Here is a 21,624-nt window from a genome sequence, read left to right as displayed (position 1 = left end):
AGCCTCATCTATTTACAGCAGAGAATCTATGAAATTTTCCCCCACCCACTTCAAAAGCTTTCCTCCTTCACACTGTGTGGGAGATCCACATTTTCAGCACTCTTCTAGGTCTCCCTAGACCCATCTTGATTTTCAGGCAGGTCTAACAGACTGGTCTGGTGGTTCCTGCAGTCCTCTCCCAGAAGCACTCAGGCTCTGAGATTCCAGATCTTTCAAGCTGGGCAAAGAGAGTTGACCAGACCTGAGGCCTTGATCAAGTTAGTCCCTTAACTATTGTTCAGGCCTCACTCTGTTCTTCGTCTGTAAAATAAAGAGCAAGATCCAGATGATTTCCAACATTTCTTTCAGCTCTACCCTTTTAAGCTCTCTGATACAGTTAATATTACGTGTGCCTGCAAATCACTTTTCATTGAAGGGCGTAAAACAGTTCATTGGATTTGAATGCTGAATTCTTTATTCTGCTGTCTTTGTCTTGAGTAATATCACTATGTTTCAATGTATTTATTCACTGAAAATTGACTTTAGAAAACTCAATATATTCCATTAAAGACATTTATTCATTCAACAAACATTTAATAAGCTCTCATAGTGTGCCAGGCACGATACTTAGCCCTGAGGAAACAGTGGTGTATGAGAACAGCTGTTGCTTGCTAGGACATCCTAGTGAAGTAGGATGATTTGTAAATAAACAACTACATTCATGCAAGATGATACTGATGACGAGTGCATAAAATCACTCTGCAATCACTAACAAACCATGCAGAGTAATGAAAACTTCACAGTGCAGCTGACACTTGAGCAAAGGCCAGAAGCAAACATATGGATTGCCTAGCATGGGAAGGAGTCAGCAGAAGGCTGAAGGTGTGACCCAGCCTGGCACACTGGGGGACTGCAGGCCTGGGTTATACTTGGGGACTTGTCAGACAAGAAGCTTGGAAAAAAACAGTGAAGAGCTTTGACTTGTCTCAAAAAAGATATAGATGTGTTGTTAATAGAGGAGATTTGGTTTATTTTAAACATTTTTATATGTAAATAATTTATACTTATTTTTGAATATTGAATCTCATTACATTATAGAGAATAAATTACAAAGAAGGGAGATGAGAGGATGAAAATTTTAGGCCTTTACAAATAGTTCAGAAGAAATATTATAAGAGTCTAAACTTAGGTACAATGGACATTTATTAGAATCACATACAATATTATAATGATTTGCTTTTTGTAGAATTAAAAGAAAAATAGAATGTACTATCCAGCTGCAAAACTGTCATGGGCTGTCATAAACATCAAGATTATTTTGTTTAAAAAAGTTATAATTTTACAAGCATTTACTCATAGGCATTATTTATAACAACACAATATTCTTTTAAAAATAGCCTGAAGATTTCATTTCCCCCATGTTACTATCTGTTAAAACTGTAGGTAAATTGGAATAGTATATTCTAAAAGAAAAAGAATTATCCAGAATTTGAAATCATAACTTTCAATCTCTTTTAAGATTATATCACCTCTGCAATTGTCTCAGGGCTGCTTATGCCTCCCTCTGACATGAACTCTTTTTAATAATCAAATCCTCTGTCTCTGAGGAGCAAGGCCAAGGTCATTTTCATTGATATAAGTTAGAGATCTGATTCCGTAAGCATTCCTAAAATGAGTTTCTTCTAATCTTTACACAGATAGCTTTCTCTAACTGTCCACCCACTGCATTTTCTCCCTCAGATACAAGCATTTTGTGATATCAACTGAATTTTCTGTGCTAGTAATAGTGCATTTTGAGCTAATTATAACTCCCAAGTCCTTTATTCAATCAAAAACATGTTTCCCATCACAAAACACTTCAAGAATAAAGTATTGGTCCTTATATTCTTTTGAAAAAATATGGGGGTTCATCCACAAGAGTGATAAGCTTTTCTTTCAACTTTAACATTCCATGATTATCTATAAAATCAACAACAGTTTCATTCATATTTTATTTTAAGAAATTATATCTGAAATTTGTCTGTGGAGTAAATTGTTTTTTAATTATTTTATTTTCAAAATTTCCAAAATAATTTGTATTCTTCAATATTTATTAAGAATTATCTACATATAACATGTAATTTAAGAAAAAAAAATTGTTTCCACTATCTTGAATAATAGGGAGGGAAAAAATCACAGAAATTTCAAAACTATTAAGAGAATATCATATTATAAGGATGTTTCCAGCAAAGGGTGGGTATGAGGGTTAATTGAAGAGTCAAGAAAGCATTCATGAAAGAAATGGAATTTGAGGCCAAATTTGAAAAATGAATCAGCTTTCATTCAAAAGGAGTGGAGAGAATGTGTCCATTTCAAGGAACAGAAAGTACAGGAGTACAACTTGGGCTAGTGTTGGGGGATACTACAAAAGCAGAGCTAAATGCAAAAGTTAGAAAATACAAAGAGCCAAGAAAAAGACAGGGATCAGTTAATGAAAGGCCACTGTATTAGTAAGTATTCTTTTGGTTGTGACAGAACATCCAACTTCACCAGAAAATAGAATATACCTCTGAAATAACTGAAAGGCTACCTTAGGTTTACTTGAGGTGTGGTTTATTTAATGGCAAAAATTCCATAGCCCAAAAACTACTCAGACTCTTTCTCCCCCAGGTTGGTTTCTTTTGCAGGTTGGTAAATCTAGACACTGGCAGCTTCAAAGTTTGTACCATTAGAGACCAATCCATTGAACAATCACTATGCTCCCAAACAGTCCTGGAGCTGAGTCCCTGTGCCCTGGTTGACTCACTCAGGCCATATGCCCAAACCTACTGTGACCCATGGGGATTGAAGGCACTGGTTGATTCAACTTGGCCTTATGTCCCAACCCCAAAACTTAGAAGAACAAAGATGCCAGAAAGGACAAGAGGTAGTTTTGCAAGCAATGAGGCTCCCTCCCCTTAGAAAAATGTGAGTCTTGGCAGCAAACTAGACTCCATAACTATGAATAAGAGGCTAAAGATTTGGATGTTAATAGGCAATAGGAAGTCATTAAAAGTTCTTGAACTGGATAACTGCATGATTGATGCTGGCCTTTATGACACTCATCTATCTGCAATGCATATGATACTTTGGAGCAGGAGGTGGACGGAAGTGATAGAACTAGCGTTGAGATTGGTGAGAGGTATAGGGAATCTAAACAGATTGCTGGGCAGTGGTCAGAATAAAAAGGAAGAGTCAAAAGCAAGAAACATTTTTGTTTGTGAATATTTTCTCACCAAGACCAAGAAACTTTGGAAAGTACATTTAATATTAAAAGCAATACTGGGTTGTTGAAGGAACACTGCCATAAAGAATGAACAAATGCTAATGATTTCAATGTAATTTCTTAAATGGGTTTAATAGGAGGTCTGACTATAAAGCGCCCAGCTTGTTTGCTCATTTGGAAGAACACTGCTGCCATCTCCCAGTCACCAGGGCCCATGGACTTTTCCTCATTCCCTGGCAGCGTAGGGTCTGCTGTGTGGGCTTTCCACTTTCCTCCCAGATCCAGTGCCCTGAACACCAGCTAATCCCATTCAGTGTGTCAAAGAGACAGAAAGGGCAAGTGGGCAAACTTTAACGAAATGTTCCTTCCTTTAACAGAACAATAAAAACCAATTAGTCATTTTAATTTGGGTCTACAGTTATTTTGACTTTTGTTCTCTCCCACACCATCTTTCAGCAGCAGGGTTTGAATTGTAAAGATTATAAAAGAATGGCTGAATCACCAAAAGACTATTTATTATCCTTGATTTTTTTTTTTACCAGAACACTAATGTTATCATTTTCAAAGATTTAATCCTGCATTTTCAATACCCATTTAATATGCAGGAGGATTCACTTATAACAAGCAAAAGTTAATTGGATCAATACAAAATAGATTCTAATGCTACCTTTCAACTCCTAATTTTATTATAGTTACTAAAATTTCAGTGGTATTAGCACATTTATTGCTGTTAGAAAGCAGGCGTGCTATAATATTATGTCAAGCCCACTGACCACTCAAAATACAGGGGCATTATTTTAAAAAATGGAGAGATATATATGATATGCTTTTCTCTATGTACATGTGCCATTATTGCAAAAGACAAGAGCCAGTTTTGGCACAACTTTACAGGAACAAATCTTTGAAGTTTTATCATCTTGAAATGCAAATTTCAATTCAGTATGTCAGGAATGGGATTCAAGTCTACATTTCTAACAAATTCCCAGGAGGAACCTACACTACTCCTCCACAGACCACACTTGAGTAACAAGGGTCTTTGAAGTTTATTTTATTTTATTTTATTATATTGGTTGTTCAAAACATTACAAAGCTCTTGACATATCATATTTCATACTTTAGATTCAAGTTGGTTATGAACTCCCAATTTTACCCCCTATACAGATTTCAGAATCACATCAGTTACACATCCACATTTTTACATAATGCACTATTAGTAACTGTTGTATTCTGCTACCTTTCCTATCCTCTACTATCCCCCCTCCCTTCCCCTCCCATCTTCGCTCTCTACCCCATCTACTGTAATTCATTTCTCTCCTTGTTTATTTTCCCGTTCCCCTCACAACTTCTTATGTGTAATTTTGTATAACAATGAGGGTCTCCCTCCATTACCATGCAATTTCCCGTTTTCTCTCCCTTTCCCTCCCACCTAATGTATCTGTTTGATGTTGATCTTTTCTTCCTGCTCTTCCTCCCTGCTCTGTTCTTAGTTGTTCTCATTATATCAAAGAAGACATTTGGTATTTGTTTTTTAGGGATTGGCTAGCTTCACTAAGCATAATCTGCTCTAGTGCCATCCATTTCCCTGCAAATTCCATGATTTTGTCATTTTTTAGTGCTGCGTAATATTCCATGGTGTATAAATGCCACATTTTTTTATCCATTCATCTATTGAAGGGCATCTGGGTTGGTTCCACAGTCTAGCAATTGTGAATTGTGCTGCTATGAACATCAATGTGGCAGTATCCCTGTAGTACGCTCTTTTAAGATCTTCAGGGAATAGTCCAAGAAGGGCAATAGCTGGGTCGAATGGTGGTTCCATTCCCAGCTTTCCCAGGAATCTCCATACCAGTTTGCAGCCCCACCAGCAATGTGCAAGAGTACCCTTTTCCCCACATCCTCGCCAGCACTTGTTGTTGTTTGACTTCATAATGGCTGCCAATCTTACTGGAGTGAGATGGTATCTTAGAGTGGTTTTGATTTGCATTTCTCTGACTGCTAGAGATGGTGAACATTTTTTCATGTACTTGTTGATTGATTGTATGTCCTCCTCTGAGAAGTGTCTGTTCAGGTCTTTGGCCCATTTGTTGATTGGGTTATTTGTTTTCTTATTGTTTAATTTTTTGAGTTTTTTGTATACTCTGGATATTAGGGCTCTATCTGAAGTGTGAGGAGTAAAAATTGGTTTCCATGATGTAGGCTCCCTGTTTACCTCTCTTATTGTTTCTCTTGCTGAGAAAAAACTTTTCAGTTTAAGTAAGTCCCATTTGTTGATTCTTGTTATTAACTCTTGTGCTATGGGTGTCCTATTAAGGAATTTGGAGCCCGACCCCACAATACGTAGGTCGGAGCCAACTTTTTCTTCTGTCAGGTGCAGAGTCTCTGATTTGATATCTAGCTCCTTGATCCACTTTGAGTTAACTTTTGTGCATGGCGAGAGGAGGGGATTCAGTTTCATTTTGTTGCATATGGATTTCCAGTTTTCCCAACACCATTTGTTGAAGATGCTATCCTTCCTCCATTGCATGCTTTTAGCTCTTTTATCAAATATAAGATAGTTGTAGCTTTGTGGATTAGTCTCTGTGTCCTCTATTCTGTACCATTGGTCCACCCGCCTGTTTTGGTACCAGTACCATGCTGTTTTTGTTACTATTGCTCTGTAATATAGTTTGAAATCTGGTATCGCTATACCGCCTGATTCACACTTCCTGCTTAGAATTGCTTTTGCTATTCTGGGTCTTTTATTTTTCCATATGAATTTCATGATTGCTTTATCTATTTCTACAAGAAATGCTATTGGGATTTTGATTGGGATTGCATTAAACCTATAGAGAACTTTTGGTAATATCGCCATTTTGATGATGTTAGTTCTGCCTATCCATGAACAGGGTATATTTTTCCATCTTCTAAGATCTTCTTCTACTTCTCTTTTTAGGGTTTTGTAGTTTTCATTGTATAAATCTTTCACCTCTTTTGTTAGGTTGATTCCCAAGTATGTTTTTTTTTTTTGAGGATATTGTGAATGGAGTGTTTTTCCTCATTTCCATTTCAGAAGTTTTGTTGCTGATATACAGAAATGCCTTTGATTTATGCATGTTGATTTTATATCCTGCCACTTTGCTGAATTCATTTATTAGTTCTAGTAGTTTTTTTGTAGACCCTTTTGGGTCTTCTAGGTATAGAATCATGTCATCCGCAAATAGTGATAATTTAAGTTCTTCTTTTCCTATTTTTATGCCTTTAATTTCTTTCGTCTGTCTAATTGCTCTGGCCAGTGTTTTGAATTTAATTACAAAATGAGAAAAAAGTTTGGCACTTGAGATTTGGTCTTAAAGCGTATCTAATCTAGCTTGCAAAATAACAGCAAAGTAAAAGGAGCGAGATATGGGTTTATCTACCTCAGAAACAAGGCATCCCTTAATGAATCTCTCCACATTTAGCTTGGCTATCATGGTCCAGTCATTTTAAGTCAGATGCTGCACATGGTAACATTACTGCCAGTGAGATACATCCCTTTGTGTAGGCTTAGTTAGGATGATTCATTAGTAACTCTATCTTCCAAGTACATATGTAGACATTATTATGATAGATGCAATTGTTGGAGTTTGGTACACATTACAAATTCATCTTCTGAGTTGTTTTTACATAATTCTAATATTAATATGAAAACTAGAAAATCCTGTGAAAGGTAAAATAAAGTAGTTAGATGTTTGGCAGAAATTTCCATTTTTATTCAGATATTCCTGGCATCAAAGTAGATAATAGCTGTTGTCACTTGTCTTTGTTCCCCCCAAAAAATCACACTCTTTCCTAACTCTGGTGTCTGGTTACTTTGCCTTCTGTTAGTTTACCATAATGATTCCCTGAAGAGAACAGAGATTATGCTGAGATGTTTCTCTAGGATTACTGCAGACACAGAATAATAAAAGCTCTAAACTTTTTTCTTTAAGATCTCTTAAAGGGCTTGGGTTGTGGCTCAGTGGTAGAGCGCTTGCCTAGCATGTGTGAGGCACTAGTTTGATCCCCAACACCACATAAAAAAACTAAATAAACAGAATAAAGGTGTTGTGTCCATCTACAACTAAAAATAATTTTTTAAAAAGAGATCTCTTAAAAACAACCAAATTTGCAAAAATGAATTACTACAAATATATTATGACTCAGTTTTTTGTTATATGTATATTGCACAAATGTTTAGGGTTCATCAGAAAACAGTTCACACCTGCCCTTTTTTCCCCTGGTATATCTACTTGAATATGAAAAGTGTCTTTTTGTACCAAAACGTCAAATTACTTGAGCTAATATACTAGATTTGGACAAACATTTAGTCTATCCAAATAGGATACACATAAAAAGCTAGATAGTTCTGTGAATCAATAGTATCCTAAGATATTGACACTTGAACTGATAATCAACCAAGTGACTTTGCCTACAAAGCTCATGTTTATAGGAATTGAAGGACATTTTCACCATAGAGAGGATTAAAGTTTAAACTTGAGGAGGATGGTGTTAACGTTGGACATTAGATGCAAACTCTTAAATAAGAGTAATTGTGGAATCTCTGTATATGTTTTTAAAGAAGTCTAAACAGATTGACCTTTCTGATATGGTAAATGTCTTTGTATCAGGAAGCTGAAGTATAGGTTCATTGGCCCCTTGTACAGCACTCCCACATACTAAGGTGTCAATAAATATGAATGAACCAATGAATGGATTTTCCAATTAATGAATGGAAAGCTATTAGAGAGAAGCAGCTCTAACACTCTGAATTTCTACGTAAGCAAACCAAAATCCAACTTGATGTATACAGTCATAATCTAGGAAAATAAACTTAAGCTTAGCCAATCAGAAACCACCAAGTATGGACTTTCTATTGTAATGATCCAAATAAGGGCACTGCTACACTTTAACCAAATAATTTCTTTTCTGTGCTATCACATTCACCCATAAAAGCCTTCCTTTCAACTATTGCTGGCAATGTCCCCAATTGCCCAATTCATGAATAGCTGATTGCTCAAATAAACTCTTCAAAATTTTAATGTGCCTCAGTTTATCTGAATGACTGTAGAGAAGAAATACTTCACAGAGGCAATCTTCCATCCCTGAGATTTTACGGATGTAGGGAGCAACTAAATGAGTTACTTGGGTTTAAAAAGAAGGTATACTAAGTTTTATCTTCAACTCTAGGTGGTTGCCAGGCTAATTCAAATGCTTTTATGATCATTGGCTTCTTGAATCTACTGTTAGATAATAATTAATATATAATAGATTAGAAAGCTTTTACTTCACTGTTACTTCAAATATTTCTAGCACTTTGAAATCAAAACGTCATTCCCCAAGATGTTTAGACCAACAAGCCAGTATAAAAAAAATTATCCTCTTTTAAATTTGTAGCACTTGAGGTTTCTGGAAATCAGCATTCATCTTTTCTGGACTGGAAAAAAATCTATTTACATATTCATGTGTATAGTTGCTTATAATTTACCACCCTTTGCATATATTCAGTCCTCAGCAGCCCTGTTAGGCAGATATCTGCCTTATTTCAAAAATGAGAAAGGAGGGAGTTTATACATTCACCCCAGAGAGTAGTGACATTGTGAGATGGAACAAGCATTTCTACCTGCTGAATTCTGGTTCCTGTTTCTGTCCTATAAAACAAGAACTGTATTGTCCTTTATAATTTACAACATTTGTGAACACGATCAATCTTTGGGATAAAACAATGAGTTTATTATGCAGAGGATAGTCACGAAAAAGCTGAAATCCGATGAAACAAAATTGTCCAAGGTTAACTATTGGTGGAGTCTAATAGAAATGCATGCCTCCTGCCTACAAGTCTTGGTCCACTTGCTTTGTTGTTTTAGGACCTCAGATGCATTGAATTAATCACTTTTTGGTTCATTTCCCATTCTCTTCACTGGTCCATGCATGGTTCTGTTTTATTTAGTTACATAATTATTTTTTTTAAAGGGTAGTAAGTGTCCTGTGAATCACCAACATGAAAGCTAAGATGTTGACAATTAACCTTCATGTAAAATATTTCTTCATCCCTTGCCCCTGCCTTCCCTAACCTGGCATCATCAAAAATTTGAATACTATATCAGTTGTTTTCCTGCTTTCTTTTTCATGTAGTGACTATATGAATACATATTTATATTCCTAGGGAGTTTATAGTTTCATGTTTTTAGCTTTCTGAAAATTATATCATGCTATAGGTAGTATTTTAGGGACTGTATTATGCTGTCCATAATTTGGGAGGCATATTGTAGGATTGGAGATCCTTCTGCTAACCAAACTAATCTCAGTTCACACACACATTTCATACACCAGCTCTTTGTATACATGTGTGCACCTATAAACATTCAATGTATAAATTACATCAAACTCTCCAGTCTCTTCGACTTAAGAAATATTTTATGGTAAAACTCATTCAACAGATATTTATTGAGTGCCTACAATGTGCCAAGGGATTCATCAGTGCCAAAACGGTTCAATCTTTTCTTTCTCCATTCCCCTCCCCCAAATACCTGATCTCATAGAAATAACATTGTATAGGATAGACAATAAATAAAAATAAAAATATAGAGGATTGGGGGTGATTTTAAGTGCTTGGGAGTAAAAACCGAGTGTGTAAGGCCCTTGAATACTGGGGTCTGGCATTTTAAATAGAATGCTCAGCTATGAACTGGATCCTTATTCAGAGAGTGATATGAAGGTAACTTGCCAGAGAGCTGAATCAGAACCAAGTAAACTCTTCGGAACCTCCTCACGTTTAACCTATTGTGTCTGCAGGATACGGGATCAGACGATAAGTATGTCCCCCGCAGAGGGATAATTCATTTTCTCCCACGTTTCTTCCAGCGGGTGGTCCCCTCCATTAAGAATCGCTCTCCAAGCTCAGGCCACACCTGAACTCCATGCGCCAAGCGCTTAACACTAGCGGGACCAAAGCTCGCGCGCACTTTGCTGGGCCCCCGCGCGCGCACCCCTGAGCACGCGCCCTGGAGAGCGCGCACCGCTCAGGGCCGCCCTCGGGCCGCTCCCGGCCCCACCGCGAACGCGCGCGAGTGCCGAGCCCGCGGCTCTCGCCAGGGACGCGGCCAGGAGGGCGGCGCGCGCCCCGCTCGGAGGCTGCGGCGGTGGCTGGTGTGGGCGCTCACGTCAGGGCTGGGAGGAGGAGGGGGTTCGCGGGGAAGAGAGTGAGAGACATGAAGCAGCCTAGCAGGAAGCGAGAAAGAGTTCGGTGGAGGAGTGAGTTTTAGAGGCGCCCGGCAAGCAGGACCTGTGCCTGCTGGAGAGCGTGGCCGACTGGGCTCCTCGCCTCCTCCGCGCTCGGCTGTGTCCGCTTTCAGCACCCCGAGTGGAGAACAGTTCCCGGCAGCCCGCAGCGCTGCCAAGGGGCCGCCGGCAAGCCAGGGTACCTGGAGTCTTCGAGGGGGGTCAGAGGGATCCTCTGAGAACCCAGTGTGCACTCCACCGTCTCCCTTATTTGGTGTGCAAGTAAACACGGGGGGGGAAGCATCCGGCGGCCTCAGGGAGCCCTGAAGAAGCCGAAGCAGAATGTACCAGGGACACATGCAGGTAAGATATTTCCATGCTGCTGGAAAGAAACCTTGGAGCTAATTTAAGAGCAAGGTGGTTCACCAAGTTACTATGGTTAAGTACTGCCTTCACACAACTCAACAAGTGAAGTGGTGCAACATGACCATGGCATTTCCGTCGGGTGCTGTCAGTAGAATTAGACAGTTTTCTGAGGGTGGGATAGGGGAGGAAAGACCTCGGAACTTCGATTGGGGAAGTTTGTTTTCTGTGCATTCCCTGAGCCTGTTCCTTTAAACAGGATCAAGGAATCCAAACAGAGGAAACCCTGGAGATGACCGTGTTTCCGTTGTAATCCTATTGATGCATCTCGGCATGTATGTCAACTGAAGGGCAAACAATAATAGGAAAGACAAAGCTTTTTCTTTGTCCATCTGCAAAGGTTTCTTGAGAGTTAGAACACTTTACCACTTTCGCATGATTTTTTTAAATGCTATTTTAAAAAATGCTTTATGCTATATTTTCCCCCTTCAGACCATGGGATGTTGTCACCTATCCCATTAGTCACAGGATGATTTGAGAGAATGAATTTCTAGCATGTGTCCAAGAGGCTCTAATGTTTTTCAGGGAAGGTGCTTCTCCTGCTTGTTATTAATGGTCATCTGAGCTGAAGCGCTGCTTCTTTCAGATGCAAGCACTCTACTCTTTTGGGCAAGATTACTTTAACCTTGACTCCAGTTCTCATTCACAAAATTGCTTCCTCCTTATAAAGGCAGATGTATGCTCTGGGAGAAAAATGAAATACTAACTCAGCTTCCTCAAGTATGAACTGAGCTCTTTTTGTTGTCCCTGAATGCTTTAGTCATCAGGTTTGATGTTTGGGTTTCTTTTCCACTCCAAAGATGTTCAAATACAATCATCATATGAAATGCCTTCATCCTGGTGTGCAGCCTGTGAATACCTAAGATGCTGCTTCTGTGTCTTTTAGAGCAATTGGAAATAGATAAATAAATATGTTCTTGCATTCATGACTTAATGTTACTCTATATTCGATTTCTAGGTCTTGGGGAATTCTTTTGAACTATAATTTACTTTTATGTAGTGCACAGTATGGTATCATATTCCTAAGTTTGGTAAGAATTCTGAATCAGCACTACCAGAATTCCAAAAGCATTTCTCATAGTACTGACATTCTGTTTTGAAAATTAATGAAATTATATCACATTTAATGGACAATAATTAGTGACTGGAATATATTTATAACTATATGGTAAATGTGCTCTACATGTTTCTTATAAGTGCTGTACTAATTGGAAAGTTCAGGATCAAAGACGCTTTCAACTGATGACTGCTGAAAAATTTAACAAAGGATTATTACTCCAATTTTATGCTTCATTTTCACCCAAGAATGATACTTAAATTTTTATTTATTATCTATTTATTCGTCCTAAACATCTTCTTCATGAGGATAAAGTAGGAAAGTTTTAATAAATAGTCTATTCTAGAAAATTGCTCATCCACAGAAAGTTCATAGTTGACAACTTAGTGCAATTTATAAAAACTTTCCACAATACTTTTTGTTTGAAAAAAGTATGTTATTGTGAATGAAGAATCAAAGCAACACTCTGGTAATTTCATGCCCCCCTCCTCCCCAAACAATTACAACTCGGTTTTCTGAATAGTTCAAGGGAGGGTGTTGTTGAAACTTGAATTGTCTAGAACAATTATCTGAGGGTTGAATTTCAATTTGAGAGAATAGACAAAATAAAATTCTGCATATGCTCCCAACTTGATGTTCCTTGCTTGTGCACTGCTGTAACAGCAAATATGATGGCTGGCAGTAAAACTCCCAAATCTTTTCTGCCAAGCCTAACTGGAAAATGGAACTAAATAAAGAATGTCATCAATATACTTGCCAAAATTTCAAAGCTCAATACTTTTTCCCTCTTTACTATTGGCCACTAGTGTTAAACTTAAAATTTCCAAGGCTGTAATAGGTATGCTTAGTAAGTATTCAATGATATGATCTGAATTGGAATTCTTCTCACCCAAAAAAACACCCATTACAACCCAAATTATGGTGAACTTTTGTTTACATGTTAAACAGCAAATATCTTTCTCAAAGAATATTATTTAGCCAGTAGATGAAATTTCCACTGTGTTGGTATGTTCAGATTAGATAAAGAATGGCTCCTTCTCAGAGATAGCATTATTCTGTGTGTACCTGACTCTGAACACAGATGAGAAGAAACAGTCCAAACACTCCAATTATGTGTTAAAATCTGAACACACATTTGGTGAAGTAGACTAAGGATGAGCAAAATTTCCTAACATTTCTTCCAACTTTGGAGTTATTTCCAACACTGGTGTTACTTGGCTGATACCTTAAAACAGGAGTGAAACAGAAAATGTTTGCAATCATTTGCTATGCCTTCTAATTCTCTTTTTTGTACCCAAGTTTATTTCAAAATAAAGCACTTTGGGAGTGGGAGGAGGTGTTCCTATGAAGCCCTTAAAATAGTCTACTTTAAAACTCCTGTGGTACCTTTGTTTTTGCAACTTAATGATTTTGCACATAAGGTCCACTCATTGTGATACATAGAGCTAATACATCTAGTTTGTGGTAGAACCTAAATTCATTTTAGAAGCCAGAGGCTTAAAAAAGCGAACATTTGGTTTGTTCTGATAATTCATGAGAAGATAAAAATTGGCATCTATTGCAAATAGATAGTGCATAAAATGGTAGCATATATTTCTTGGTTTCATGGTAAATGCCACAAGTATATTTCTTAGTTACGGGGCCCTAGAGCTATGTTGTTTTCCAACCATCTTGCCAATTTTCTCCCAGGGGAATTAATCACCCCAGCAACTTAAGCAAAGGTGGTTTCTTTAGTGCCTGTTTAGGTTGCTTCTTTTCCCTTTGACCAAGGAAGCCAGTGATGATTAAACATACTTTAGCATTTATTCTGACAAACAGTTTTATTACTCATAGATGACTTATGGTCTTAAGCCCAACAATACCTCTGTGTGCTCAGTGCTAAGTTGTTTATTTGTTTGTGTTCATTTGAGTTAACACTGACAATTAGAGCAAAGTTGTTACCTGTCTCTGAATATTTCATTAATCAAACTTGATTTTTTTCTGGGGTAGTATAAATATAGAGCAATATCATTTCAATTTTGAACTAAGTTTTTTTTTATTGTTAATGAAGCATCCACAGTAATTTCTGTTTTGCCATAAAAGAAAGTTATTTCAGAAGGCAATCAAAAAAATCTATTTGTGATTTTAACTGATCTTTATCATAGGCATGGAAAACAGATTTTTTTTTTCTTATTCAGGCCATATGAGGAATCAGTACACTCCTTCTAGCTTCACAAGATATCTAAGCCAAAAATTTTTAAATGATAAAAAAGTATAAGGTTATTAACAGCTTTAAAAGGGCTTTGTGCTTGTTTTTATTCATGACTTTACTTAAACTTTTTCTTAAAATCTTCACCAAGGGGAACAGCTTAGGTAATATACATTATGTTTACACATTAGATTTGGCCACTGGAGAGTCATTTAGACTCACTGAAAATACTGCACATAAGAAGTAAGGCCAAGGTAAGATTGTTGGATGCTGCTTTTAACTTCTTTAAAAACAGCTTTTCATGGTAGAGACTCACAGCAAAACTAAAGCTGATGGTATTTATCCTGAAGAGTACACCTCTTCAACAGATACATGCCTCATCCCCACATGCCACCCTTTTCTATCCTATGTCATTTATTAACCCTTTACCAAGGTGTCAATTGCCAACTAATACCAATATATTGCACACGCATACCCACACAAACACAGTGATATTTGCATTTTTAGAGGAGAATCTTTGTGATTACTTTGGAATGGGGCAGGGTGTGATGTTCTCAGGCAAATGAACAATGCTGGAACTGATTATGTCGTTCGTGCTGGGTGCCCCCCCCAGCTCAAAGGGTACCTGCCCCCCCTCTTCACAAGTCTTCCCACAAATAATGATGAGCACTAGTACAATGAATTTATTGTCAGGAACATTAACTAGGACTCTATTGAAGGGAATGCAAGTACAGTTACGCTGAAGCTCAAAATTACAACAAAAACTCCAGCAAGATCCTGAAGGTGCCTTTTTACATAGTCAGTCACAAGCAAGTCATGTGTGGTACAGGCATAATGTGGAGCCCTTAACATTTAAAAAATACAATCGTTATGGCCTAATATTACAGGATGTTTGATTATCCAGAAAATCTCATTCCCCAGTGACACTCGTCAACAGTTTACATTATATACTCACTCTCAGAAACATAATATGGACTTTATAAGTTTATTTATGACTTACAAATATACTAAAAATGTGTGCTTGAAAGTAAAAATTCTAGTATATAAATATTTTGACTATAGAATATTTTTTTAAAGACTAAAAAAAAAGGTTCAAACAGAACTTGTTAATTTTGAAATCCTGAATCTCTAGTATTACCACTGCCAGCCCTGGAAACATTAAGATGTGATGCACTATGTAGTCAAAACATCTGGCAGGCTGGGGTTTTTTTTTTTTCTTGCTTTTTATTGAGATCACATGTTTTCAACACTGGAATCAGCTAGAGCTGTTTAAAGGTTTTATATTTTAGTTAAATTCTTAATACGTTTTTAGAATAACCAGTGTGCAGGTGAGGGTCAACCTATCTACCTTTTCCTTAATAAGAGGCCTAAGTACAATCTGAATCTCTGGAACCTCTAAAAAAAATGACATAATTTCAAATAGGCTGATAGAGAAAACGGGTTGCCAAGTTTCTAAAATATTTAGCACCTCTTTATAATTCTGGATTTGCAAAAGACAAAATCATCTTGTATGTAAACTACAAATCAAAGACCCGGGTAACTTGAACCGTGGATTCTATCTCTCACAATGACTCTTTTCTTCACTCTCACCTCACCTGCTTCTACCACACCTCACCTATTATGTACCCTTTCATAAGGATAGCAAATGGTAGCTTTCCTTTCATAGTCTGTTGAGATTATATTATAGCCTATATATTATATACTATAGAGTACAGAATATAAATAAGAAGATAGTTAACACAATATTAGTTCAATATTAAGAAACTTGCTAATTATTCAGAGCTCTCGATATAATGCAACACATTGCCAATGTTGTCTCATAATGTCATTTCTGTCTTCTTCTAACATTTTTTATTAGTGCATTATAGTTATATATAATAGTGGGGTAACAAAAATGTGGCACATATAAATACAATGAGGTTTTACTCGGCTATCAAGAAGAATGAAATTATGGCATTTACTGGTAAATGGATGGAACTGAAGACTATCATGCTAAGTGAAATAAGCCAGACTCAGAAAGCCATAATGTCATTTTTGACTGATCCTTATTAGGAACTAACATAGTACTTCTATTCATGTTCCATTAGATAAATAACCAATATTATACTCCGTGTGAGATTGCACTAAATAGATCATCTTTATGGATTGATTTTTTAGACAATTGCTGTTAGAAATTGCACAGATGAAAAGTAATGAGCTCATTTAGATAGGAAGAGGCTATTTATTCAACATTTCATTCAAGAGAAATACACAGAACTCTGCCAGCAGCCGACAATGGGGTAAACCTAAGCCAAGTGATAGCTTGCATTTGCAGGTGCATATTCAACTGCCCCAAACCCCCGCCCATGCAGATACCTCTGGAAAACAAGAACAACCCTACAAAGTGAGACCTGGTGAGCAACATTTTTTTTTCTTCCCAAATGAATGCCATATGGTGATCTATGAATCATAGAGATTCCAAGAGAGGATTGGTACAGTTCTGATGCCAGAAATCTACCTAGGGAGTCACAAAATTCTCACTCCCATACACTCATTTAAAAAAAAATCATGTGGTTCTTTAAGCAAGTGGTATGGTAGAGGAATTCATAACCATGTCATATGAGTAATGACTAAAAGATCTGGGAATGTTTGGCGTGGAAAGAAAAGCTCAGAAACCACGATGACTAAGTATAAAGTATTTGAAGTGTTGTTATTTAACAAAAGGGTAGAACTGCTCTGTATAGGCTTGAGGGTTCACACTGGTATTAAATCAGGATGAGGAAAGAGCTTCTAAAGGCAATGACAGTGAGAAGGCACTGCATGTAGCACACTCAGGTGGTAAGATGCCAACTTGGAGAAGGAGGAGGCCTAGGGGAAGGGAAATCTGAAAGCTGAGCAGAGCAGTGTCCCTGTGCACACACAGGTGCCTGCTCTAAGATCAGTATGCCTCATGGAAGAAATCCAATGAAAAGCATCCTGAGAAAAACCACCTGCAGGAGGGATATGTAAATTTGCATGTGCATGTCTGTGCATCTAAGGGAAAAAAAACAGGTATAGTCAACTGTGGTAATGACCTAAAATAAGCAAAATTCAGCATTTTCTGGGGAAACATTTCCTGGCTAACTAACAGCATATAGGTAGCCACTGGTCAGAGCCCTGCCAGTATCATTACATAATGTAAGCAAATACAGTTAACAGAAAATATGGAACCTCCTTAAGGAAATAAAAAAGAAACATTAAAACACCATTAAGAATAAAAATCAAAGGGAGATCAGTAGAATGGAGGAAAGGAACTAGGGGGAGGACAAGGAAAAATACTGGGGAGCAATATTAGCCAAGTCATACTGTTATATTGTTTACATGTATGTATGTGTTAAAAACAAATCCCACCTTATGTTCAACTACAATGCACCAATAAAAATGTGGGGGGAAAAAACACCATGAAGAAATGAAGCCTCTAGGGCTGCCAAACATCCCTCCACCTGCCTTCACATGGGTGTTAAGAGAAATGTGTTCTGCTCCTGAGTGGTATCTGGCCATTTAGTCGCATTTGAGTCAGCAGGTGAGTACATGCACGTGAAATACCTGAGAGTTGTTAGGAATGCAGAACCTCAGCTCTTACTCCAGACCTACTGAATCAGAAACTGATTTTTTTTTCAAAATATCCAGTGATTTATATGCACATCAACATTTGAGAAATACTGACCTGAATAACCTCTACTCAGAAAACAGAGCCTGGTCAATTGAGCTGATGTTGAGTAGCTTTCTGACATCACAGAGGCTCAATGAGGTTCCTGAAAAGAGGAACTGGCAAAAACAGCTACCCCAATTGTTATAGTGTGAATGTCAATCCTTATTTTGACATCATATTCATCATATTGACAACATGACAGCCACCTGGTGGGTTGTAGTTTTTTCTCCTCGGGAAATGTAAAATAAACCCTTTAAGTTCCATCTAAATAAGACAAACCTTCAAATATTTAGGGTACTATTATGTCTTCATTCCCTTAAATTTGTCCTTCTTCCAGATAAACAGCCCAGTTCACTCAATTTTTGTTTTTCATAATGACATTTCTGATGCTTTAATGGATCAATGAAAGTATGGAAATGGCCATCCAAACAAGACACGCTGCTCAAGGTCTGACCAGTGCCCAGTACTGGGAGACTGTTTATCTCTTAGCAAAGACATCTACTCACACAGCCTAAAACTGTTGTGGCCTCTTTTACTAAATTGTTTTCTAAATTGTTCTGATGTTTCTATTCTCTGAATCACTTGGGAGTTATTTCACAAGTGTTGGGTCTTTATACCAAAATAATCTTGGATCCAAATGTGCTGATTAGAATATTCTAGGTTAACATTTCCTTATGTCTCCAACTATTGTGCTGATATTAGCTTTGAGGTCATAGAATCCTTAGTTTGAAGAACCCTTGAAAAAGTTCTGTTTAGTTATCTCATATCATAGATGAGGAAACTGAGCCCCCCCCCATACACACACAAATTAAGATATTTGCTCAAAAAAAATCACACATTGGTTAGTTAGCAGAGCTAGTATTGGAACAAATCTGCCTTACTCTGGTATACTATTTCCATTGCACCTTTTTGCCTTATTTCAATGTTTGTTATGTTCAAAAATCTAAGTGAAAAGTAAATATTATAATAAACTACTACATGTTTCCAAATATCCAGGTGTTTGGTATTTAGTCACTCAAATGGATATTTCCCTATTTTTCAATAGTGGTATAACTACTTGATATTTATGTGTTCCGTTTTAGTAGTCATTTATCTGACAGTGGAAGCAGTCTGGCCTGAAAGTGTGGGAGTTTTTTGTTTTGTTTTTATTGGATACAAGGGATTGAATTCAGGGGCACTCAACCACTGAGCCATATCCCCCAGCCCCATTTTGTATTTTATTTAGAGACAGGGTCATACTGAATTGCTTAGCACCTCACTTTTGTTGAGGCTGGCTTTGAACTCTCAATCCTCCTGCTTCAACCTTCTGATCCACTGGAATTGCAGATGTGCACTAGAAGTGTATTTCATGAATGCAATGAACTGCCAAGAAAAGTTCTTGCCCCAAAAGTGTTTACCACTGTGTCTCCTGACTAGATTGACCATTTTGAGTGAACTTGTTTGATAACTTCTTGAAACTAATTGCCTAAACATAAAAGTAAATCAGTCAGGGCTTCTTAGTTATAAGTAACTGAAACCAACCCTGTCTCTCACTTAAGCAGAAAGAGGATTCATTAAAATTGCATTAAAACAATGCACATGGAAGGAATGATGAAGATAGAAAAAATTACCATTTTGCAATCATCCTGATAAAAATGGGTTTGAACAAGAAGGATCAACAAAAGCTAACTCTGAGGTGGGAGGTAGTTTGATTGAAAGCAGAATATTAATATAACATCAAATTATAACCCATAAATTTAAAAAAGAAAAAAAGTAACTTTTAAACAGCTAAATTGGACAGTACCTTAACTATATAATCAAAATCAAGATCACCAATAAGGGACAGATGGATGTCATGTGCTCTGGATGTGATGCCCTGAGGAGACAACTGCTTGGGAAGTGGTCATGCTAAAATGCACAACTTGAATCTAATCATGAGAAAAACCCAAAATGGGGGATAGTCTATAAAATAAATGGATTGCACTTTTCCAAAATATCAGTGTCATTTTAAAAATACATGGAGAGGGGGGAGAAGCTGTTATAAATTTTAAGGTGACTACAGAGATAAGACACCTAAATGCAACATATGATCCTAGGTTAGATCATGGACTAGGAAAGGAACTTGATCAAGAACACCATCAATGCACACGATTGACAAAACCTGAATGTGGACAGGAGTTTAGGTTGGTATTATGTCAGTGTTAAATTTCCTGACCTGGATGACAATACTGTCGCTGTGTAAAAGAATATCTTTGTTCATAGGACATATGCGCTACAGTATAGAGGGGTAAAAGGGCACAGTATATGTAATTTACTCTTAATTTATTTGGAAATGATAATAATAAAATGCTTTTATGGAGACAGAGAGAGAAGAAGGAGAGAGATAATAATAAAGCAAATATTGCAAAGTTTAAAAATTGGCGAATCTCGGGGGAAAGGTGTTTGAGAATACATTGTACTACTATAATTTTTCTGTAGGCTTCAGAGATTATTTCAAAATAATTTTTTTTTGTTATTTTTTCTGTGGGTTATTTTTTGCAGGGGGTACTTGGGATTTAACTCAGGGGCATGACCACCAAGCCACATCCCTAGCCCTATTTTGTATTTTATTTAGAGACAGGGTCTCACTGAGTTGCTTAGTGCCTCACCTTTGCTGAGGCATGAGCACCAGGAGACTTCTAGAACTATGCTAGAGATAAAGGGACCAGGCATCAGAAGGGGACACAAGCCAAGTTCAGCCCTGAGACAAGCCAAAATGAACCCCACTGCTGCTCTCACAGGACAGGGAATGCCAGAGCTTGTCCCTTGGCACACAGACTTGGACTAATTTAGCCTCTGTACCATTACTGCTGCCGCTGCTCACAGAAGCCCTATGCTGGAGTATGGGCTGCTGTCTCTCACTGCCAGGATGGATTCTCTACAATGGATGATTCTGTGTCCAAATCCCATGTGAAAGTGGGGCCAGGCACAGCTGATTTGTAGAGCCAAACCATACATTTATAACCTAGCTGCCAGATAAACTGGAAAAATGATAATCTGCTTCCCACTGAGAATCAAAAACTGGGCCATTTAATTAATGTAGAAAAACAGTTTAGATTTTGAAAAGGTTGTTTCTTTTTTAATTTAAGCCAGGAGATGTTCACTATAATATGTTCTAGATATTGCTTGAAAGTAAAGCAGACACCTAGCTCTCTATCTTGACAGCAAAATTAAGCACCCACTTCTCCGTTGACTAAAGTCCAGTCTACCTTGAGAGATGAATTAAAAGGAAATAATTCTCTTGAAGCCCAGGTTTATTTAGTACCACCTGCCCTTGGATACAGGCCTCTAGGAAAATATGGTAAAACTAGAGCATAATGGCTTATTAAATCATGCAGCAAAGAAGAGCAGAATGATCCTGCTATCATTCATCAATGTCCATCTACTGCTCACTCCTATTCTTTTTGAGAAATTGGAGGGCACCATGTGAAGAATTCAGTAACTAATTAGGAAATTAAAATACATATCATGTACCATAGAGATAAGAACATCTTTTCCTTCCATGTGCAGGAATTTAATATGAAAAACTGGGTACATTAGTGTTACATATTCATCCAAAGGATGATTATAATCAAGACACCCTATGCATTTGAGTCATTAATATTGATATGCAATTTCTTATATAAGTCTTTAGGAAGATTTATGTAAGACCAAAAAAAAGTGTTCTTAAGCTTGGGGAAAGATTTAATTAAAATAGAATCTTTGAAGTATAAAAGTCTTCAGCGTTCACATAGCACAACTTTGTCATTTCACATATGAGAAAACTGAGTCCTGATAGCTCAGACTTTTTGAATTAATTTCCCCTTTCCAAAATGAAAAAAAAAAAAGTA

At 37.3% G+C, this 21,624-nt stretch overlaps 1 protein-coding gene across 1 annotated transcript in view; it reads left to right on the top strand.

Annotated features, from left to right (window-relative positions):
- The first annotated feature begins 10,427 nt into the window (after window positions 1-10,427).
- Window positions 10,428-21,624, top strand: part of PEX5L (peroxisomal biogenesis factor 5 like) — a 218,077-nt gene continuing 206,880 nt past the window's right edge. The window contains exon 1 of the mRNA XM_081301239.1: window positions 10,428-10,801. Within this exon, the coding sequence (XP_081157365.1) occupies window positions 10,781-10,801 (21 nt within the window). The 5' untranslated portion in view covers window positions 10,428-10,780. The remainder of the gene's footprint in view (window positions 10,802-21,624) is intronic.

Source organism: Spermophilus citellus, assembly GCF_964194105.1.
Source record: "Spermophilus citellus genome assembly, chromosome: 7".
In the NCBI taxonomy this organism is placed as follows: Eukaryota; Metazoa; Chordata; class Mammalia; order Rodentia; family Sciuridae; genus Spermophilus; species Spermophilus citellus.
Note: the sequence above shows the minus strand (reverse complement) of the source record. Positions and strands in the feature narration are given on the sequence as shown.